The 24,102-nt window shown below is 45.0% G+C and overlaps 1 protein-coding gene across 1 annotated transcript in view; it reads left to right on the forward strand.

Moving 5' to 3' along the window:
• Positions 1–24,102, forward strand: part of LAMA1 (laminin subunit alpha 1) — a 157,936-nt gene that overhangs the window by 92,829 nt on the left and 41,005 nt on the right. The window contains exons 23-36 of the mRNA XM_059409226.1: positions 141–377; positions 1,719–1,862; positions 2,399–2,578; positions 4,037–4,222; positions 4,787–4,914; positions 5,566–5,686; positions 7,533–7,670; positions 12,069–12,190; positions 14,454–14,540; positions 14,822–15,015; positions 15,523–15,665; positions 17,531–17,620; positions 19,059–19,170; positions 20,622–20,784. Coding sequence (XP_059265209.1) covers positions 141–377; positions 1,719–1,862; positions 2,399–2,578; positions 4,037–4,222; positions 4,787–4,914; positions 5,566–5,686; positions 7,533–7,670; positions 12,069–12,190; positions 14,454–14,540; positions 14,822–15,015; positions 15,523–15,665; positions 17,531–17,620; positions 19,059–19,170; positions 20,622–20,784 — 2,045 coding nt within the window. The remainder of the gene's footprint in view (positions 1–140; positions 378–1,718; positions 1,863–2,398; positions 2,579–4,036; positions 4,223–4,786; positions 4,915–5,565; positions 5,687–7,532; positions 7,671–12,068; positions 12,191–14,453; positions 14,541–14,821; positions 15,016–15,522; positions 15,666–17,530; positions 17,621–19,058; positions 19,171–20,621; positions 20,785–24,102) is intronic.

A 24,102-nucleotide genomic window follows, 5' to 3' on the forward strand; every position in this document is an offset into this window, starting at 1 on the left:
CCTCCTGTTGGCTCATGGCAAAGTGAGTGGTGAAAGAAACCCCTGTGTTCAATGAAGTCCCCACAGTTACTGTTCTGTAACCTGTGTACATGATGCAAATATAAAAGGAGCCTTTTTATTAAGTGAGTTTGTTTTCCCAGGCCTGCAACTGTAGTGGGGTTGGGGCCTCCAGTCCCAGCTGCGATGTGCTCACTGGCCACTGCCGATGTAAGCCGGCCTTCGGCGGACCCAGCTGTCATCAGTGCTCCCTGGGGTACAGAGACTTTCCAGACTGTGTGGCCTGTGACTGTGACCTCCGAGGGACATTGGCGGACACCTGTGATGAGGAACGGGGTCTGTGCAACTGTGCAGCAGAAACCGGTAGCTGCTCCTGCAAGGTAACAGCCCCCTCTCTCACTCATCACTACGACTGTGGGGCTTTTAACTATTTAAATTAGGGGCGCCTGGGTGGCTCAGTCAGTTAAGCGTCTGCCTTCAGCTCAAGTCATGATCCTGAGGTCCTGGGATGGAGCCCCTCTTTGGGATCCCTGCTCAGCGGGGAGTCTGCTTCTCCCCCTGCTTCTGCATGCTCTCTCTGTCAAACAAATGAAATCTGTAACCATTTACATCAGCAGTTAGGTTTTAGACACTTTTCATAGTGAATCCTCACTACCTTCTGGGCTCAACCTTAAATTCTTGGTATGATCTTCTAGAACAATGGATGATTCTTTAAATGGAATTTTTACTGGTCGTTATGAGTGTCAGATGATAGACCTGAATGGAAAAATACTCTGAGTTTTCTGGCAGGTGTTCCAGGCGGCTGAGCAGCCTGTGTATCTTGGTTATACAAGTAAAATAGATAGCACGGGGCTTCAAGAAGATTTGTGATTCAGGGCACCTGGGTTAAGTGTCCGATCTTGATTTCAGCTCAGGTCATGATCTCAGGGTAGTAACACTGAGCCTCGGGCTGGGCTCCACTCTGGGCATGGAGCCGGGTTGGGATTCTCTCTCTTCCTCTGCTCCCTCCCCAAATTTTTAAAGTAATAAAATTAAATAAATAAAAGAAGATTTGTGATTTTCTAACTGGTAAGTAATTATTGTTTCATATGTACTGGCCAGGATGAAGGAAATTTGTGTTTTGTATTTTCCCGGCAGGTAAGATTTCAACCTCTTGTTTAATCCCGTGTATTTCCACTGGTTTCCCTGTTGTACTATGTTATTAGGAGGTAACTGGTTACCTCCGCCGGGGCTTTTCCAGGTGCCGGTGATACAGGAGAGAGAGAGAGTAGCGGGCTGCTTAGTGACTAGGGAGGAGGAAGGGAAACTCATGCAGATACTCTGTCCTGAGGGTAATGGCAACATCAGTGAACCTGTTTTGGGGCGACAGCAGCTTTCATTACAGAGATCAGAATGGGAGGGGCCTGCCTCAGTCATCACCTCCTCCTGACCCATTATTGGAGTCACCTGGGTCCTTGGGGTGGTGTCTCGGGTTTGCTCCAGGAGAGGCTCATCAGGGGCCCTATATATTCCCAAAGCATCCACGATGATTCTGATGAGTCACCCATGCCTGAGGGAGTGGATGTTCCTTGAGGTTAGGGCGCTTGCCTAGGGTAACAGCTGCTTTGGGGACGCTTGAGGGTCCAGAATTATTTTTGTGTTTCATTTCATTTCTGTTCAGAAGTCCCATATCTCTCTCTCTCTTTTCAGGTTAAAATAAATGAGTCTTGCTTTCTCTTTAGGAAAACGTGTTGGGTCTTCATTGCAGCAAGTGTCAAGCTGGGACCTATGCCCTCCGCGCCGATGACCCTCTGGGATGTACCCCCTGCTTCTGCTTCGGGCTGTCCCAAGTCTGCTCTGAGCTGGAGGGTTATGTGAGGACACCGGTAAGTTACACATGCGGGAAAATGTGCTAACGTGCTTTTTTAAACCCTCCCTCCCTGCGCCCCCTCCATGGAAGTCGGGTGACAGTAGGGGACAGAGTCAAGGACTTACTTTAAATTTTGCTCTTAGAGCATCAGAAAGTCCAGGAAGCTAATTGGGTTCATTACGAATCTGAGCTCTGTCTCTGCCATCCGAGGAAATTAGTGAAGCTGGAGCTGAAGGCGCTCCGGGTCGCTCATGAGCTAATCTACCAAAACTTTCATTGGAGAGAAGCCAGAACTGCAACACACACCAGTTTCTTTCATGTAACCAAATCCTGCCCCAGCGGAGCAAGTTTGCCCCTCAGGGCAGTAGTGTAAAACACACACAGTTTTCCTCCAACCCAGGTGTTGGAGTTGGAAGGCTGGAAGAGGTCTCTGGGACTCCCGTTTTAATACTGAAGCTACCCGGTCTGTGAAACCATAGTAGAATCTGATGAATCAAAGGTGAGGAGTAAACTCCGGCTCTCAGGTCTGTTTTTCTTCCCTTCCATGACCAGGTGACGCTGGGCTCAGGGCAGCCCCTCCTGCGCGTGGTCTCTCAGAGCAATCTCCAGGGCACGACTGAGGGGGTGTATTACCAGGCCCCTGATGTCCTCCTGGATGCCGTCACCGTCAGGCAGCACGTCCACGCAGAGCCGTTTTACTGGCGGCTGCCAGAGTGGTTCCAGGGAGACCAGGTGAGCTCCCCTCCCCCACCAGCCTAGAGCCAGTCCGCCTTTCCCGGAGGACACAGGTGTGGTTTGAAATCATGATGGACTGCGTCAGCCTACCCTTATACCAAGGTGGTTATTCCCTCTAAGTAGAGCTGGAGAAGCTTAATGCTTACAAAAATACCCCCAAATGTATATGGCTTTCAAATAATTTTTATTTGAAAGTCTTTGTCGGTGTTGGGGGGTGGAGATGCCCGGGTGACTCAGTTGGTTAAGCAGCTGCCTTCGGCTCAGGTCTTGATTCCAGGGTCCTGAGATCGAGGCCCCCACTAGGCTCCCTGCTCAGCAGAGAGCCTGCTTCTCCCTCTCCTTCTGCCTGCTGCTCTGCTTACTTGTGCTCTTTATCTCTGTCAAATAAAATCATCACAAAAATAATTTAAAAAAAAATATTTTAAGGCACCCGGCTAGCTCATACATGTATCTCCGAGTTGTGAGCTCGAGCCCCACATTGTGTGTAGAGATTACTTAAGAATAAAATCTTAAATTCTTTTAAAAATCAAATCCTATTATTTCTCTCCTTCCTCAAACAGTCCTTCAACAAATATTTTTCCTTTTTTATTAACATAAGTTCAAGCGCTGTGGTTCTTCTCAACAAATCGATATTCATTTAGGGGGAAAGTAAAAACCTGGTATAACAGACTATTAAAGGCACCACTTTGCTTAAATAAACACTGGCGCTCATGTGTGAAATCACCCAGATCTTTAAAATTTGCCAATATGTGTCCAACATTCCCATAACTCTAAGTCCTTTTAAATTCAAAGGAGCCTGAAAAGAATCAGGAGCATTACCCCACTGATATGTTACTTTGGCCATACCTCCATGGGTGCCATGGAGAGAAAGTTCTGGGAGGTGATCGCTGTGGCCTTGATGGGGTTGGGGGCTTCACCGTGTATCCTCCTCCCCACACTCAGTGAGTTGTACACCTTAAATGTGTACAGCTTTTTACATGCCAGACATGCCTCAACCAAAGTGTTCTTTTTTTTTTTTTTTTAAGATTTTATTTATTTATTTGACAGAGATCACAGGTAGGCAGAGAGGCAGGCAGAGAGAGAGAGGAAGAGAAGCAGGCTCCCTGCTGAGCAGAGAGCCCGATGTGGGGCTCAATCCCAGGACCCCGGGATCACGACCTGCGCCAAAGGCCGAGGCTTTAACCCACCGAGCCACTCAGGTGTCCCAACAAAAGTTTTCTTAAACTTTTTAAAACATCAGTTAAAAAAAAAAAAAAAAAAAAAAAAAGCTGTGGGTTGAGTCAACTTAAGAATCCATAATTAAGTAGAATTAAAAAGTCTCAGATTCCAGACGACCGATTCCACCCATGTGATGCGTGTCTGGGACCCAGGATTTCTTGCAAATGGCAGCAGGCTTGTGAAGAAATAGTTTTAAGCCAGGGCCATGTCAGAACTCAACCGTTTACGACCCCTTAGCTCCTGGCCTACGGCGGCAGCCTGAAGTACAGCGTGGCCTTCTATTCTTCCGACGGCGTCGGCACCTTCAACCTTGAGCCCCAAGTGCTCATCAAAGGGGGCCGGACCAGAAAGCAGGTTATTTACGTGGACCTGCCCGCCCCGGAGAACGGAGTACGACAAGAGCAGCAAGTGGGAATGAAAGAGGTGAGGATGTCCTTTCCTACTGCAGCCCTGGACGGGGCGACCTCCGCTCTGGGTGCGGGGGAATGGCAAAGCTGCTCGTAGCAGGGTGAGCTGGACCACCCGGGATCAGAATTCCAGGGGGCTTAGCAGGATTTGTAGAAACAATTCAAATTCCATATGCTCAAGAACCGTATGCTAGGCTTATGCTAACTTTCTGCGAATTGCATCCCAAATCCTTTACCCGTGGTGCACAAGTCTCCATCCGTGTGGAGGTCATGGTGTGAAGTCTCTGGGCTCGTGTGGACCTGGCCAGTGTGCACGCACGCGCTCGCGCACTCACACGGACTCCGCGGACCGTGGGCCGTGTGACTGGCCCTGCGCAGGTGACGTGTGTCTGCTGCTACTCGAGGCTGGCACTGCTGTCCCCCACCCCCCGGGAGAGGACAGGAGAGCTTCCTTGGTTAGGCTTGCTCTTGTGCACAGGACCAGGCTCCCTCCCAGAGAAATTTATAAAAGAATCCCTAAATTCATAAGATTCTGACGATTTGTAACCTGGATGTAATTGAAGGTGTTTCTCCTCCACAGAACTTCTGGAAGTATTTTAACTCCGTTTCTGAAAAACCTGTCACACGCTCCGATTTCATGTCTGTCCTTAGCAACATTGAGTACATCCTCATCAAAGCATCTTACGGTCAAGGATTACAGCAAAGCAGGTACTCAGAACCTTCTAGAATGAAAAAAGCTTTTTTAAATTTGAAATCAGATGGAAGAGATTTGATTCACCCTTATTACTTCCTACCTTCTCTAGTGTGTGTCTGTGTATACAAAAATATGTATACTTGGTTCCTCACCAAACTTTATTAAATATGAATATGAAATATGTGGAAAATGACCTAGATGATCCATCCTCCAATTAATGTGGACATAAAATATAAGCACATGAGATCTTAGATGAGGATTAAAATATAAATAAAACTAAACAAAAATTCTATTTTCTGCCCTTAAGTTTCAATAGCATTTCTTTGTCATGACACATCAAGAATGTGGTCACCTGCTCATTTAGTACTTATCCCATAAAGGAAGCTACTAGGTTATGGCCAAACTAGGACTTCAGTTGTTTCAGATGTGCTTTGTGGAATATTATTTTTAAGTCCTTACATGTCTGCGGGGGCCCAACACTATGTAATGACAGGCCTAAGGTTCTCTTCCACGTTCCCTTTGTAATCGGGTAGCAGCTACTCCCAAACTGGCAGGAAAGCTCTGGTTTAATATATGTGCAAATTCATTACATAATGTGCCAGATTCCTAGAAAGTGTCTTTCTCCATGTGAATGCTCCCTCTCACGCTTCTTAATGGTTTTACAGAATCTCAAATATTTCCATGGAGGTTGGTAGGAAGGCTGCAGATTCACCCCCGGGACAGGAGGTGGCGTCCCTCCTAGAGACCTGTCTCTGTCCTCCCGGCACGGCTGGATTCTCGTGTCAGGTAGGGAGACTGTGGTTCAAATCCATGACCTGTGGTGAGGTACTATATGTCGGCTAGTTGAATTTAAATTAAAAAATAAAATAAAATCCATTTCTTGTTTCGAACTGAAATAGGCTTGTTAGAGCAACTCCCAAGTGATGATCAGAGTTTGAATTATATAAGTGTTCTCTTAAAAAAAAAAAAAAAAAAAAAATTATGGCTATATATTGTATAAAAGTAAACTTTACTGCCCTAACCATTTTTAAGTGCATTGCTAGTAGGGCTAAATACATTCGCATTATTGTACAGACCTTTGTACCCCTTAAACTCAACCTCCGCAGTCTCCCGCCCCCACAGCTCCTGGCAATCACCATTGTGCTTTCCTAGTGAATCTGACTACTCTAGGTCCTTTACGTAAGTGGAATCCCGTAGTATTTCTCATAGATGCCTGGCTAGCCTAATGTCTTCAAGGTTCATCCATGTTGTAGCACATATCAGAATTTGCTTCCTTCTTAAGGCTGAATTACATCCCATTGTATGTATAGATCACATTTGGTTTGTTAATTCATCCATCGGTGGACACTTAAGTTGACTTTTTGCCTGTCATGAGTAATGCTGTCCTGAAAGGCTCTATGCAGGTATCTCTGAGACCCTGATTTCAGTTCTTTGGGGCTTATGCTCAAAAGAATTGCTAGGTCATGTGGTAATTTTGTTTTTAACTTTTTGAGTAACTGCCCTACTGCTTCCCACAGCACTGCCCCATTTTTTATATTCCTACCAGCAGTGCACGAGTCCACTTTTCCTACATCCTTGACAGCTCTGATTATTTTTTGATAGTAGTTATCTTAGCGGGTGTGAGGCGGTAGCTCATTGTAGTTTTGATTTGCATTTCCCTAATGATTTTGATGTTGAGCTTCTGTTCAGGGGCTTACCTGCCAATTGTATCTTCTTTGGAGAAATGTTTATTCAAGTTGCTGTACTGTGATTTATAAGAATAGCTATTTGGTTTTCATCCCCTATTTCCTAGCACAGAGTTCTTAAATGCTTAGAATTTCCTAAGTGATGAGATCTATGAAGGTGTCTTTTGTTATGTTCACGAGGTGACTTTTGAAAAGTTCCTAGGTCATCTACGGAGGGAGGCTGGTCACCAAAAGAACCAACCATCAAGTTGGAGAACTTTTAGTCCTACCCCCGAACCTCAGGGGAGAGGGAAGGGGCTGGAGGTTTAATCAATAGCCAGGGGCCAGTGAGCTCCTCAATTATACTCCTATAAGGAAGAATCCATAAAAGCCAAAAGGATAGAGTTCAGAGAACTTCCTGGTTGGTGAACACGTGATGTGCCCGTGGAGAGGTCATGGGGGAGCTCCAAGGCCCCTTCCCGTTGCATCTGTTCCATCTGGTTATTCCTGAGTTACATCCTTTGATAGTAAACCAGTGACCTTGTACCTAGAATGTTTCTCTAAGTTCTGCACTCCACTTTAGCAAATTAATCAAACCCAAGGAGGGGGGCATTGGAACCTCCAACCTATAGCCAGTTGTCAGGAACACAAGTGACAATCTCGACTTGTGAGTGGTATCTGTAGTTGGGGGACAGGGCCAATCTTCTAGAACTTCTAGAACTGAACCCTTAACCTGTAAGATTGGATACTATCTTCAGGCAAGTAGTGTCAGAATTAAACTGTGGGATACCCAGCCAGTGTCCGAACATTGGTTGGTGTGTGTGGGGGAAAAACCCACACAACAGAACTGGCCCCAGAATATATTGATCGTAAATGGCGATCAGAAGTGGAATTGCTGTCAGCTTCATTACAAGTCCTCTGTCCATTGTTTTAATCCTGCTTGTTGATTTCCTTTTGCCTGCATTCAGGACTGTGCACCCGGTTACTACAGGGAGAAGCTCCCGCAAGGCAGGAGCCGAGGACCCCACCCTTTGCTTGCCCCTTGCGTACCCTGCAGTTGCAACAACCACAGTGACACCTGTGACCCAGAAACTGGGAAGTGTCTGGTAGGTTTGTTGTGTGGGTTCTCAGAGGAGGCACTTGGCCTTTGAATTTCTGCTCCAGAGTCCTATGAAGTTCTTGGTTTAGAGAGAGCCTAAACTAACTGTAACGTTGTGTAAATTTCCTTCAGAAAGGTTCAGCGAAGAAGTCAGATGTTGTTAGTGCAAAATCTTTTGTAAGTCCTGGTTTCATGGATTTTTTTTTTTTTTTGTGGGCATCAGTTTGGGAGTTAAGGGTGCTTGCAGTGTTGGTAAGAGTCAAACTAGAGGAGACCTTTATGTCCTAGAACTGGGTCACCTGGGGCCCTACAATGAGTTAATGCCCATGTTACGCATTTATTTCTGTCCTTGTATTTTTTTGAAAAATGCTTATTCTCTTGGATGTCTTAGTATGCATTTGCTTCTCAGCCACCTTTCTCTTATATAAAAACAAAATTCAAAATTTGAAGTTATCACTGGCTTTATTGAGTGATTCTTGAATTGGGCAGTATTCCATCTATCAAGCTAGAGGGGAGCTCCGAGGAGCTGTACAAAATGGAATTTTGGGGGGGAAGAAGGGGGGGCAAGGAAGTTAATTAGTGAAAAGAAAAGATTGTTCTAGGCAAGATCACTTTCCCATAGAGGGGAGGGCAGGAGTCTGATTAGGTTTGGGACCTCCTTTTCCTTTTCAGGGAGGAAGGGCCCATGTGACAGGTTACCTCATTGATGCTGATCATAAAATTCCTGACTGATTAAATGCATTTTGGGGGAAGGTTGAAACTGTAGTTAGGCTATGTAATAGCCCTGCCGTGTCGGGCCTGTGGTTTTCTTTTTAATGCCCTACACCAAGATTGGCCTTAGAAACATAAGGAGAACTCTGATCACTGAAAAGGAACAAATGGTCCAGATGGAAATCTTGTCACCTTGACCAAGGCCCAGCTCTTGTGTCTGTGATTTTGATCAAGTTGACAAGGCCTTATTGATAACCTAGAATAATCTGATATTCTATACCTATTCTGGGAATTTTTAAAAAATAATAACTCTTGTAGAAACATTGGTTACTTGTATAAATTTGTGCCACCACTAACTCACCTCAGGTAAAATAACTCCATGAAGGGGAATGAGCTGCCCACCAAGAAAGACACACCTGAAGATTTACAGCTCCTGGGTGTTGCCTAGACACAAGGGAAGGGACGGGAGAATTAGGACAGCAGGCTCCCAACCCCCTGCAGCCCCTTTAAACCTGTCTTCTATTTGGATCATTTTTCATGTGTGGAATTGGAAGGTCATTTCCACAGGGAACGCTGCTGAACTACGGCAGAGCGCAGGTGAACTTAGAAACTGACGCACAGCATGGTTTTCCCCCATTAAAAAGATGTGTGTTAACCTTTGCTGACTCCATTATATCTGTGGAACTAAAGAATTATTCCAGTCATATCAGGTGAAGATGCAGATAGTTACAACACTATTAAAAAAAAAAAAATGTACGCATTTTAATCAGCCCATGCTCCAGGCAAAAAGTCCTAATAGAGAAAATGAGAAAATCTCATTAAAGAATTTAAGGAAAATTGATTTCAGGCAACTGAAATCGAGATGCAATTAGCTGGGAAAGGTCCCTTGACCAGGCATGGGGACAAAGGTCTCATGGACGGTTAAAGGAGTCGATCAGTTCTTTTCACGCTGCATCTTTACGTGGTAGGCTATTTCAACAAGATTGAGTACTCCTAGGACGTTCAATTACTACCCTGCCTTTCCTAGCCCAAATCCACCAGAACAAAGTTCTTTACTTTTTTTTTTTTTTTTTAAGATTTTATTTATTTGACAGACAATGAGAGAGGGAACACAAGCAGGGGGAGTGGGAGAGGGAGAAACAGGCTTCCCACCAAGCAGGCAACTGGATGTGGGGCTCGATCCCAGGACCCTGGGATCATAACCTGAGCTGAAGGCCAGATGCTTAATGACTGAGCCACCCAGGTGCCCCCAGAACAAAATTTTAAGATCAGCAGCTGACCTGTTTCGTACCCTAGAAACAACACAGCCTTCGTAACCCAGTGCAGGAAAGACTGTGGCAAGGAGTCTCTCTGGCATCAACAAAGAGTGGTTTTGGACAGCTCCCTCCTCTGCGGGGAGAGGTTGGCCAGGTGTTACCTGGAACGCATAAGCGCTGTCAGCTGGATCTGTTCAGTTTCACAGTACACCAGGATGGATACATCTGCTGCAAGACAGCTTAAGTCTGAACTGCAACATTCACGCCAAGCAGTAATTTAGTGAACATTTACACACCTCCTACCATGGGAAGCTCACTCCTACAGCAGCTCAACTCCTCTTTGGGCAGCCCTGATTATTCCTGGAATGGGTGCATTTTGAATCTTTGTAGCCACTGCAACAAACCTCTAGGTCAAGTTTATGCATGAAGAGTGGCAGTATCTTAGCTAGTAACTTACAAAATGGGTTAGAGCCCTCCTTCTCATAGCTGCAGGTCCTGAATCTTCAGCCCTCCTGGTCTGAAGGTTCTGAAGCTAAAAGAGCAAGTTTTTGTTGACATTTCCAAGATGAAATCTGCTTTGTTTATATATCTGATGGTTCAGTGGAAAGGTAGAATGCACGTACCATCCTGCGGTTAAAGTATCCTTCCCAGAGCCCAGCGCCTTTGCTCCAGGTGCGGAAGGGGCATCGCTCTCTGACGCTAGGTGTGTCGTGAACGCAGCCCGCAGGTTTTGCCAGCCTGGTCACCACTGCCTCTTCATCTTGTGAGGTCTCTTTTGTGGTTTAGTGCAGCAGGGCACTTCCATTTGACAAAATCCCTTAAGCACCCCTTATGGATTATTACATAGGCGGGCATCAAGGCCATTTTGGATCTGATTTTGTCATTTAGCATGTAAGGTGTCCCTCCTCCCCTTCATGTCCCTGGGACTTGGAATTATCATAAAAATGATTGGTCAGAAGTGTGACCTGGAAAGGAATGAGGAGACTCAGGACAACCAAGATCCCCTGGGAGTTCCTATCCCCGAGTACCCGCTCCCAGGAGACACCACTTAATGGTTTTACAATTGAACGACTGGCACACCTATTCTGTGCACTTCCCACAGCAAGGAATTCATCCTGCAGGTTAGTGGACGTTAACAGGTTCTCATTTCCCGCCACCCTGGGGCAGCTTGCCTTCGGTCCTCTAGGATCAAGAAAGCCAGGAAGTCCACAATCCTTTGTGTATTTGGGGAGCGTTTGGTGCTAGAGTTGATGTTAGCAATGACAGCCAGGAAATCTGCTCAGTCCTCGCACATCTAATCTTCATCGGATTTGTATTGTATCATTAAATCAAGGATTGAGAGGCGCCTGGGTGGCTCAGTGGGTTAAAGCATCTGCCTTCAGCTCAGGTCATCACCCTGGCTTCCTGGGATTGAGCCCCACATCAGGCTCTCTGCTCAGTGGGGAGCCTGCTTCCTCCTCTCTCTCTGCCTGCCTCTCTGCCTACTTGTGATCTCTGTCAAATAAATTTTAAAAAAATCTAAAATAAATAAAAGTAAAACAAATATTTAACACCTTTTAAGAGGTTGCAAATTTTATTTCTAAAGAGAGAGCACATTTAGGGCATGTGGATCCTAATAAAATCTACTTCCATCAGGTGAGATAGGAATGTAATTTTAAAACCAAAAATACTAGAATATTTTTTAATCAAAAGGAACTTAAAATAGTGTTTCAGATATATAAAAATGTGTCTTTCCATAGCCTCTCTCCCTGCCACGGATAGAGTGTCCTTTAGTTCGTCATTGTTACCTGTCTTTCTCTACTTACATCAGCCACAGAATGCAGTGCCCAAATGTCGACAAAAACTTGTTCTTTTAGCTTCAGGAACTTTTTTAATGGCAGGATCGTAGGACCTGTCATGGAAATGATGGCGTCCAATGTAACTAGAAATGGTTTGGTTATTGCAAAAATCTATTGGGGGTGCTGTAACACCTGGCATTTTCTTCCCTTTTCCTAAATCATCTGTTCACTTCTGTGCGTTCAGTGCCCCACATGTGATCAGTGAACCCCACGTGTGTACAAAACCGATGTGCTTCAAATCATTTGTTGCTAAATATTATAGATCCCTATTTTAAGGAACTGAAGGTTGGCTGCTTTTAGGAGCCCTCTGTGTGTGTATGTGTGTATAAAATATGTATTTTAGCCCTGTGTATATTTTCCATACAAAGACTGTATTAATTTCTAGACTGTATTATAATGAATGAAGGTCAGAGGTGTCAGTGTTTCCAGGATTTAAAAAATAGGAAGAATAAAATGCTCTCCCTTCTTTATTATTTAAAAAAAAAAAAAAAGTGCTCCCTGATTTGAGCAGTGTGGCTTGCTTAAGCATTACCAGAGGTAAGGGTGATTTCTAAACAGCTTCCCATTCTTTTCCTCTCCTCTTGAAACCCGGGACTCCAGAACTGTAGGCACAGCACCGCCGGGGACCACTGCGATGTGTGCGCCCCTGGGTACTACGGGAAGGTGACCGGCTCCGTGGGTGACTGCTCTCCATGCGCCTGTCCCCGCAGCGGCCCCGCCAGGTGAGCCCACGCAGGTGCGCCCGCCCACCCTTGCTGGTCAAGCTGGGCTGCCTCCATCCTCCACCTCGGTTTACAGGCTCTTGGGGTGGCCGGTTTTAACAAATCTTCTCCATCTGTCGAGAAAGGCTCCGTTTAAGAGAAAGTGTTCATGATCCCAGCATTTGAAGAGCATCTTTTCCAAAGGAAAGTCTCTGTGTTGGTATTGGGGTGTTCGAATGGGAACAAGGCAAGAAGGGACTTTTAATTTTTGTTTCTCAGAGAATAATCTTAGCCTCCCGTCTCTCTGTCCAGCATACCTGGAGATGGGTGGTTACTGGTCTTATGAAAAATGATACAAAGCATTCAGTTCCTGTTTCAAGGAATGGGGTTAGAATTTGTCTAAGCCCATGACTGTTGAGGTGCAGAAATGCTTCATGATGATGAGTCGGGGCCAGGCTCTGCTTTGAAGTTCTGATGCTCAGATAGAATTATCAGAACACAAAAAAGAAGCAGAGGTTTTATGTGGAAACTGGAATATCTGTAGGTCCTGTTTGGTTTAAATGAACTCGTAATTAATAAATACCATTTCATCATCCCCGAGACTATTTGACAAGACATTGAACATGTACAGACAGAAAACCAACTCTTAGTATACTAAAATGGAGCTTTCTTTGTAATCATTGCTTGAATCTTCCTCTATGGTCTCCCAGTGAGTGATGCTTGATGATGAGTACCAAACGACAGGCACTGTTAGCTTCTAAACTAGCAAGCGTCCTAAAATCTATACTCACTACTATTTACCTTTTTGTGTTAAATATAACCCATTTTGACTCCCCAATTCCACACCTGTCATCTAAGTTATAGAAGTATTTGTATGTGTGTGTAAAGACGGATCTATTTTAGCATGGCTTAGCTATACTAAATTCACCCGCAATTGCAGGGGAAAATGAAATATCTATGTACAGGGAAAAAAATACACACACACACACATATATTTATATAAAATATGTGTGTATATATATATATATATATTACAAAATATGTAGTGCACACCCACAGTGAAAGATTGTACAAACACTGAGACAAGAACTGCGTATATATGTATGCGCAGAATTGGAGAAATGGCCAGTTAAGTTATGTAACTGAAAACATGATAGGCTGTTTTAGTGAAAATTCGTATCTCCACGTGTATCCATGCCCATAGCTTCATGGCTCTAGGAGTCCAGAAAAATGTTTGAAAGAATAGTTCACCTTCTACTTTGCACGTTTGTGAAGTGTTTGAATATTTTACTTCTGTAATCAAAAAAATGTTCTAAGCACCCCCAAATGCACACTAATAAATTTTACATATGAGGAAGCAACTACAAAGGTAAGAAACCTCTATCTGTGTGATCTCTGCGTCTGAGAGACCATAGCGGACATGCTTTACTTTCTACATATCTCATGCTTCCACTAAGCCGGTCCCTTTAGTCTTTAAAGAGGAAAAAAAAAGTCCGAACTGAAGCAGGGCTGATAAGAGTAGCTGTCATTCTGGAAACTCAGCACAGGTTAAAACATCAGGCTCTTCCTGTGGTTTTTCTCTGCTGCTTGCAGATACCCAGATGTGCCACTAGATGGCGCAAGGCGCCTTTGTCATTTAAACGTGGGAGGAAAGATCCCAAAGCTGTATCCCAGAGTGAGCGGACTCGAGAAGATTATTACACTTTGAATGGCTCTGTTATTATGCCTCTAAAGGTGTATCACATGGCTCCCTACCTTTAGGCTCATTTATTTTCAGATCGCAGCCTCCTTGTGCATGGGCCTTCCCCTGCCATTTCTCCTTGCCTCCTTCCCCACTGGTCACCAGCACGGGTCCAGCCACGCCTTTCCACGCTTGCTCCTGGTCTTGCCAGGTTCCCCAGTCCCCTTTCCATCCCGGGAGCCAGGTGATAATGCCCTGCAGTCACGGAACAAGACCCTTTCCACCTGGAAAGCTTTCTTGTTTGGTGACTGATTCGTGGTCGGTTGCGGGATCGCACAGATTCGTGGCCGTCTGTCGATTCTTGTCCTCTGTGTGCACTCGGTTGTCCCTGGACGGGTGTGCACTGAGTATCTTTTGGATACGAGAGACGCTCGTGTTTGTGTCAATCCCGTGTTTGTTTTCCTTCCTTTTGCCCCCACTATATTTTCAGCCCTGGAAAGGTTGTCTGGTGTCCTCCTTCCTAGGAGTAACGAGTAAGTCGCATAAGGGAGATTTGAAGTTATAGATCTGAGAATTCAAAAAGCTATTTTCTCTTCCTTCTAGCTTCAGCCCCACTTGCGTCTTGGAAGGTGATGCCGATTTCCGCTGTGACGCCTGTGTTCTGGGCTACGAAGGACAGTACTGTGAAAGGTACGCGGAGGGGGGGTGCCCCACGGAAGTCGCTACGCATGTCCCCTGCCTTCATGCAGACAGGACGGTGTTACTAACCTGATATGGGAGACTTTTTCGGTTTGGATGTGGGTGACTGATATGGAATCTTATTACTATTCCCAGCCAGTGGAATGCGGTCCCCAGGCTCATGTTCTTTGTTTTTCATTTGGCAGAAAGGATGGCTGTCCTTGGATGGAAGCTGGGGTGTCTATTGGCTGGTGTTGATCTTACTGTCCACACGTGTATCTTCCTTTCTGTAGGTGCTCCTCCGGCTATCACGGAAACCCTCTAGTACCGGGTGGCACCTGCCAGAAGTGTGACTGCAGCCCGCAGGGCTCCGTGCACGGGGACTGTGACCGCAGGTCCGGACAGTGCGTCTGCAGACCCGGCGCCACAGGGCTCCGATGCCAGGAATGCAAACCGAGGCACATTCTACTGGAAAGCGATTGTGTTTGTGGGTATTCTCCTCCTCTCAGTGTTTTAAAGAGTTTTCTCTCTCTCCATTGTGTTCCTGCTGTGGCACCAGCGGGATACATTTAGTGTGTCTGCAAACTGTCTGAGGATAGGACAGGCCAGGCTCTGAATGGAAGTGCATTTGGAATTCATTGCCGTTGGTCCAAGTCAAAGATCCAGAGCGAATGCACTGTGAAGGTCGGAACGGTAGAAGAAAACATGCACCAGGCCTGGGATCCACACAGGGGATCCGTTGTTTTTTTTCTGTGGGACCCTGGGGAAGTCACTGATCTGATCTGAGGCTCTGTGGCATCGTGTGAGAATAGGCTCAGCGCTTGCTGCTTCCCTCCCCCCGGGCACACAGGTGGTGGGGGAATGAGACTGGATGTGGTCTATGCAAGTCTTGCCATGGCCTCAGCTTATGAATGTGTCCTGCAGAAGGGCTAGTGCAAATCCATGAGAAAGTGTGCACACCACATTGCATGACCTCAACTTCTTTTTCTTCTAGCTTGTGATGATGAGTGTGTAGGCGTGCTGCTGAATGACTTAGGGAATATCGGTGACACCATCCTCTCTGTGAACCTCACTGGCATTATCCCTGTCCCATATGGAATTTTGTCAACCCTGGAAAATACAACGAAATCTCTCCGGGTAGGTACTGGGAATACAGAGATTGGTAGAAACCTATGTCCCTGTGAGAGAGAGAGAGAGTGTGTGTTTCTAAGGACAGTGTTTTTGTCCTTGTCTGTGCTCTCACCAGGCATCCAGGCTTCTCTCTAGGGAAGAGAATTCAGCATCCCAGCCCTAACCTGTTCCCTGCAGGACTGCTCCAATTATTCAAGCGTTGTTCCATAGATGTCTCCATATAAATCCCTCCCCATCTGCCCTGCTGCCTTTTGGGCTAAGACAAGAGCCCACTCACTCCTCCTTGGATATTAGAAAGTGGTTGTCTTACAACAAATACAGGAGAAAAAAAAATAGATGGTATCTTCTTTTAATGCTGGAATACGCTGAAGGTCAACTGTTTTCTGTAAATGTATTCCTAACTAGATTTGTAAGCCATAAAATTTTCTTCTCCCTAGAAGTCTATCTAAAAATCTCTGGCGGTAAATCATAGTTTTATGTTTAGTCAAACAGGATCTGGGTCCAAAACAAGAGGGTGAGAAGTGAAAAAACTGGCTTAGTAGACAGCATTCTACTGTTAACATTTTTTTTCTTCTGATTGGAAAAAAAAAATGAGATTCTTAATTTTGCTTAAAACCTTTACATTCAGACATGAGATCATCAATTCACTGTGTCATGTGGTAATAAAAGGGATACTCCTTCCTGAATGCCGTTTTTAGATAAAAGTGCTTTTCTCAGACTTAACATTTCCTGAGGCGTGTGAATCTGGCTGTTTCAACCATCCATTCTTATTTATGGTGGGGTTTTCTCCATAGACATAATGGCCATAAAGAAAGGTTGGGGAACTCTAAGAGATGTTTTTTATATTATTTTTCCTCAGATGGAGTAAGACATTTTTGAAAGATAAAAAAATTCTCAAAAAATTCTGAATTTCTAATCACTATAGACACAATCAATACTATTTTGTCAGTATGGACCCTAGAAATATAACTATATTTTAAATTTATCAAGTAAGATAAATACTTGATTTAAGTTTTAACTGTTTTTCAATGACTTGCTCTTATTTAAACCACATTGTCAATTATTTATTTATTTATTTGAAAGGGAGAGAGAGCATGTGAGTGAGTGAGCAGGGGAGGGGCAGAGGAAGAGGGAGAGGGAGAGAGAGAATCCTAAGCAGGCTCCACACCCAGCATGGAGCCCAATAGGAGGCTCGATCTTACCAACCCAAGAGGCTGAGCTGAGCTAAAATCAAGAATCAGACACACAACCAGTTGAGCTACCCACGCACCTTGACTTTGTCAAATTTTTAAACAAATTTTTATGTTTATGTATTGAGTGAGCTCTTAAACTGTCCACTGTTTCTACCTCACCACCTCCGTGGGCAACTTCCTGGACTCCCCTACCCCTTCACAATAATCCAGGCCCCTCCCAGGCTTGGTATAACACTAAAATAAAACCATACAAGTAACAAAATTAGAGGTGAGTTAGCCTAATTTAAGCACTGCATTGTCAGGAATCACAAAGGCTATTCTTTATATAATACTTTTGTATTTTAGCCTAGTAAACATTTTTAAGATGTTAGCTATTCTAGTGAAAACTTACGTGACTCTGATATTGAAATTAAACCAGACTTAAGTCAGAACTGTGGCAATATTTGCTTTTGACATATCAGACTTTAATTTCATATCTATATAGGAAATGTAATGCAAAAAATGGCAGTACAGAGACATAGTACTAGAATCAACCCTTAAGTAAATGTGATCCATTTTATTTCTTAATGCAGTTTCAAGGAAAGAATTTCTTTCTGTGAACGACAACAAAAGCGATTTAGTTGAGAGCCAGCAAATTTGTTTTGAAGCACTGTAATTTGTTTACTTTGTTCTTTTTAGGAAGCTTTATTAAAAGAAAATCCACAGAAGGAACTGGCAAAAGATCAGCTTGAAGGTGTTGCAGAACAGACAGACAATCTGCAAAGGGAGGTAAATTCTCCACGTAGAGGGCCCGTTTCCCACGCAGCCCTTGAAAGCAATTGCATTGGGGCAGTCGGTCTGGAAGGTTCTATTAAATCAGGGCAGCCTCTTCCTCCCAGGGGCAGTGCTCCAGGTACTTTGTCATCAAATTGGTTTTAACCCTGCCAGTTTCCGTGCTTCAGTGGGAAGAGACTCCTGCCTTAATTTCTACTGTCACCTCTGCCGAGGGAAGAATTGGCCATCGCAGGGCCAACAGCCTCTCATTTCCTCCTGTGAACCGAGGGGTGGGCAGGCGGGTGTGTGTTCTCTGAGCAACACTCAGACCCCGGGCCTCGTGCTGCTGATTTGTGCCCTTTGAATGTCAAGTGAGCCTGTTTGGATGTCAGCAGAGAATCACTTCTGTTCAGCCCAGGCCACGTGAGTGGTTTGAAGCCACCCAAAAAAAAGTCTCCTCATTTGCAGACAGGGAGGGAAGCCTATTGTCAAATTTATAATTTTTGCTTTTGAATTTCATGTGTGTGTGTTCGCATACCCACACCTACGTGTGTGTGTATATAGATGTGTATGATAGTGTATGTATCCTATGCATATACATATCTAGTCTCCGTCTCTACACACACACACACACACACACCCGTGCGCCCTAAAATATTAGGTTGGTTCCTGTTAATTTAGAATTAAGGATGATTTGGGAGGAGTTTAAGGGTTTAAATGTGCTCTAAGTACTTCAGTGAGCGAACATTTGGTAGGAAATGATAAGCCGATTAAAATAATTCTCTCTATCCATTAAAGAAGATTCTCTTTGGATTTTGACTAGAAAACACTTTTAGAACCAGACTGGTTCCTTGATGCTCCTGAAAATTACAAACAGGCTTTCCTTTTGCAAATTATAACATTCCTAATGAAAATAACAGCAGAGCACAGCCAAGTCTCTGCCCTTGGTCTGCCGGCCTCACACACATCGTGGCGTGTTGGCCTCAGGAAGCCACTGGAGGTTAAGGGGCGACCTGATTCCATGTTATTGGTGAGGCTCGGGAGCAGCTGGGTCTCCGGCCTGAAACCCAGTTTGCCTGACTCCGTGTTCTTTACTCCTTGATGGAATTCTCCTGTTCAATACAAATTAGCAAGAGTGTACTTCTGATATTCTGTCTCCTTGGGTCCTGAAACGAGTGTAAGGTCTTCACAGCAGGCATTGAAGAAGGTTGTGGTTTGAGAGCCTAAAACAAAAATAAAATAAAATACCATCTTTTCTCCCACAGAGTGAGTAGTAAATTGTTTGATTAGCGCCTTAGTTTCCACCCTGAAATACTCACTTGGCTTACATGAATCGGTGCACAGCTTTACTCCAGACTCGGGGACATAGTTTGTGGCTTAAAAGAGACAAGGTACACCAAAGCTTGCGTGCCCATCCGAGTCAAACTAACCTGGGACCTTTATTTTCTGTCAGCTCGCCAGAGTGTTGACGAGTAGCCAAAATGTAACCAGGGAGACTGAAAGAATCCTCAGCAAGACTCAAGACCTCCTGACATTTACTGAGAAGCTGCAGATAAATATCCAAGGTAGGGTGCTCAGTGTGTGGTTGGGGGTCAGTGTCTGACTTGTGCTTATTCGGTGGGAAAAGCTCCGTTCCCTTTATTAAACATAGAAATAGATGTGTGTGACTTGCACTAGATGTTCCAGGGCCAAAGGCCTGGAATAGTCCATAGTTGGGGATCTTGAATTGTCTGGATCATAGTCTTTCATTGGGAGTTTGTCTTTAAAAAAAAAAAAAAAAAGGACGCTTTCGTTATTTTTTTTTTATAATGCCTTATATTTAGTTCCTAAGGATCGAGTGGACATGGTGCCTCCCCATCTGTTAAGAATTTGTCAGATTAACATTTATTAAGCGGAGCACAGGGTGCTGGGTGTTGAGCCAGACTCCCACAACAGACCACAAGAGAAAATGAAATACAGAAGTTTATGACTCACAGGTCCAGCAGGAAGTACCCGCCATGTTGGGGGGTAGGTTAAGGCAGGGTGCAGGCAGAGAGAAAGAGATGACCTGGGACACATGCCTTTATTGAGGCTCTTCATTGGAGTCTTTTGGGGTCCCAGGCTAAGTCTGGGTTGGTCAATCAAATGAAAACGGGGGGGTCGGGGTAAGCCCCATGGAGATCCTACCGAAGAGTCCCACAAGCAGAAGGCCCTGGGGGGCTGGGAAGACTGTTGGTCACAAGTACTACTGGGGAAGTCATTAACAAAACTGACATTTGCTTGTGACCCTGCCAAGGCTATCTAGGCCACGGGTTTGCATGAAGAACTACTGTCCAGTTCAAGGTTACTACAGGCTTCTTGGCCAAACAAAATGGATCCCATGGCAGCAACACCATGGAGTATAGCTGAGCTGAACTCTCAATGCCCACCCCTTTGCCCAGAATAGATGTTGACAGGATTTGGGGCTTCAGTGTGATCCCAAAGTGTACCCACAATAGTAGAGTAGTTTAATCCTACTTAACTGGGCCGTTCTCATCCAATCTGGCTGGTAGTTTTCTGGCACCAGAAACATATCCTTGCTTTTTTGTTGGATTACTTTAAGGATACATAAGGTACAAATTCCAATACAAATTAGACTTTGTAGGGCCACAGGTAAGGAAATTATTGGAAGAAATAATGTGCTTATTAAAAAGAGTAATATTGAGTACTGGTGGTTCATGATTAAGTGCTTCTATGTGCAAACGTTTGTGCCAGGTGCAGGAAATGCTGAGGTAAACATGGCGAGCACAGCCCTTACAAGTTTATGGACACTGGGGCAGACCAACATTAAGTCAACCAGTAATCTCAAGCCCATGAGTATTTTGATAAGGGACAACCAGAGTGCATTGGGATACATGGGCTGACCTGCCTGGCCTGAGGTTCAACCTAGTTTGGATGAACAAAGCCCGCCTTGCTGAAGAAGTTTCTAAGTTTTTCCCATTTTAGTGCTGTTCACTTTTGAGAGACCTGTTATGTGATTGATGACTTGTCTCCATAGAAATGATTGAAAAAGCAGCAACTCTAAATCAGACCTTGGATGAAGATTTCCAGCTACCCAGTTCTGCTCTTCAGAACATGCAAAAGAATATTACATCTCTGCTGGAAACCATCCAGAAAAGGCATTTCATGCATTTGTACCAAAATGCCATACGGGAACTCAAGTAAGTTTCTAAATACCAATTCATGACACAACCAATTAGAGGTAGGAGTTTGAGTGCTGTGGAGAGGGAGACGTGTGCAAGGAGCGGAAGGAAGGAACGCTCTCACTGGGCGCAGAATGTCAGAAAGAGAGGGGCACGCTTGTCAAATAAATGAAACAAGGGGTGCCCGCTGCTCTGAACAGAGAAGAATACAGTCCGTGCCAGTATCTATCTTTGTGCCAGGGGCTTGGTTTTCCCCTGTGGCTCCAGAAGAACATTTCCATCTAACACAAACAAAAGAACCTCATGATGCTATATTTATTGAAGATCAACTATAATGCCGTAAATTCTCAGGGAAGAAAATACAGTGTAGTGGCTAGTCCCTGGGCTGTAGGCTCTAACACAGACGGATGTTATGCCAGAATGATTTAGCTCAGTTGTTCAAACTTTCATGGAAAACCACCATATGCAGTGACAGATCAGCGCATTCAGGGACATGCTCACACGGAGCTTGTATTTCCTTTCAGGCTGTTTTCTTAGTATTTTTGCAGTTATTACTTGATGTAATGGAACACAAGCTATCTTTCTTGCAGGTTATGATAAATATCTTCAGTCGGGTTTAAACAGTTACACAATAGGTCATCATAGTTCCATTTCCTGTAGTGTCATATTTAACTGATATTAATATATTTTGTTATTTTAAATAATGCTGTGATGGCCCATCTTAGACTAAAATCTTTTCCTCTGTTTTACACTATCCTCTTATTAGGAGAGGTGATAAGAAGTGAAATCATGGAATTTGCATTTTGAAGACTCCTGACTTGCATTTCCAGATTATTTTATTAAAGGTTTAAAAATTCCTTTACACTTCTACTGGCAACATGCTGCAAAGTTAGAGCTTACATCTTTCTTCATCATTGAATACGATTTTTGACATTGTCGTTGATTTGTTAGGTGAAAAAAAAATGTCAGGTGGCCTTTGGAGAGAGAACTAGTAAAATAATCTCTAGAGCATCAGTTAGGGCTCAGAACTAATCACAAAACCCACACGGGGAGAGGAGAGGATGGTGAGGTCCCAGGAAATGAGGAAGAGGGCTGCCATCTTGGAGCACCTGCTCTGGGCTGGCCGAGGGGGCCGTGAAGACTTCGATTCTCTCGTCTTGTCACATAATCTGCTTAGCTGCTTTGTGAGGTTGGGGAGGAGCTAGCTTGGGGAAACAGGCCCCAGAGACTCTAAGCACTTTGCCCGATGTTAGACCTCCAGGATAATATGAAAACAGACCATACCCCTAAATCTGTATCACTCCAAAACCTATGATTTTCCAACCAAACACCAAAGGAAGAACCACTTGAGACCTAGTCCAGAAAAGACAGGTGGGTAGAATGTCAGTGGCCGGGTCAGAGACCTCTGCTCCAGTATAGTCCTGCTCCCCCTGACCCTGACCTCTCATGTGCATCCTCCTTCCCCTGAAATGCATGGCAGAAGGAGGCAGCAGCGGTGAACGGGGATCATACCTCCACGCAGGTCTTACCGGGACCCACCATTCTTGAGGTGGTTACCCCAGGCTCAGTGCAGCTATGCTCCGTTTCCCAACCACCCTTAGCTCCCCGCTGCCTCCAGGATTATGTGCAAATGTCATGTATCTGATTACAGCTCCATCCATCTCCAGCTTGCCCAGGCTCCCCGGTGGGTCCCACTGCTTCCTCCCCCTCCCCGTGATGTTGCCTCTTATTACTGTTCCCTCCCTTGGCCGCACATCAGAGTCTTGTTAAAGATGGTGGAGATTATTAAGGATGAAGATTCCTGGGGATCAGTTGTAGGGATGTCCTCACCCACCATTACCCTTCCATGGTCAGTTCAATCATTCATTCATTCTTTCGTTCATCAAATGGATAGAGTCCCCAGGTGATAGGCATTGTGCTAGGAGTTGGGAATACAAAGGAGAGCAGAGCCTTCCTGTCCACTTGGATCTCCTAGTCCAATTGGGAAGAGCTCATTTTCTAAGAAGCATTTGCAAGGAAGGGGAGAAGCCACCCTCGTTCCTCTCTCCCATCCTCTTCTCTTAGCACCCCCGACCTGCCTTGCCTGCTAGGCCCTCCACTGCCCTTTCTCTGTTGTAGCCCTTCTGTTTCTATTTGGAATAAAGTTATCTACAAGATTGTTGATCTAACTTGTGAGTACAATCATTACTAAAGCTAACTTTTATTTTTTAAATTTTTGTTTAAAATGTATTCTCTGGCCTACTCTTTCCTATTTTCCCTAGATAATCCCTCTGTATTTATGCCATTTCAAATTTCATGGATAATTTTAGGAATTATGTATCTACTTTTTTATTATAACTCTTAGAAAACTGGCCATTTACCTGAAGTATGGCCTTCTTATAAGCAAGACTATTTCTCACACCATCCAGTAGCTTATCATGCTTGTGTTGGTGTCCCCAAGACCATGCCCACAGTCAGAATTTTCCTAAGGACCTTCAGGACTCCTGGCCAAGATTTCTAGGTCATGTATTAAGGACACACAGCAGGATACACAGGGAAGAAGACACAGCAGAGCTTGGAGAATCCATGCAGCCTTCCCTAGGCGCTCTCTCCCTCCTGAGGGGGTCACATCACGCTCTGACCCTGGCAATAAAAATGCAGCACCGCACATGGAATGTTTCTTCCTGGGGGGAGCCCACTGAGAAGTTCAGCATCCAAGGTTTTTCTTGGGGGCGGACCCCGTATGCACCCTGTACCTAGAATATGCCAAATTCCAGACTCTAAAGGAAAGCAGGTGTTAAAGCACCTTGCTTGGACAAGCAATTGAGGCCCTGAGCCACTCTTCTCAGAGAGGGAATAGCGGGAGTGCTCACAGACAGCAGCCCAGGGCTGGCAAAGGAGCGCAGAATCTGGCCTGCTGTTTCCCTGTGCACATTGTGCCCCGATGGCACGTTTTACCTTATCACCCATAGCTCTGCTCCCCATCTGTTTTCCATGCTGGTCCCCAGAGCTATCCAAAGCTGCTTCATTGAAGTGTGTCCTGGGGCACCTGGGGGACTCAGTTAAGCATCTGCCTTTGGCTCCAGTCATGATTGCAGGGTCCTGAGATTGAGCCCTGTGTGGGGCTCCCTGCCCAGCAGGGAGTCTGTTTCTCGCTCTGCCCCTCCTCCCCCCAACTTGAGTGCATGTGCACTCTCTTTCTGTCTCTCAAATAAGAATCTTCAAGAAATGTGTTCTGTGACTGCATAAGTTTGGGAAAGGCAGTGTCCACTCGGGAGAGGCAAGGTCTTCAGGGCAAGTCTTCTCAAAGCTTGTAGTATGCTGATGTGTGTGGTCAGTCTCTTAGGGGAGCAGAGA

The sequence above is a fragment of the Mustela nigripes genome, chromosome 8 (genome assembly GCF_022355385.1).
Source record: "Mustela nigripes isolate SB6536 chromosome 8, MUSNIG.SB6536, whole genome shotgun sequence".
Taxonomy (NCBI): Eukaryota; Metazoa; Chordata; class Mammalia; order Carnivora; family Mustelidae; genus Mustela; species Mustela nigripes.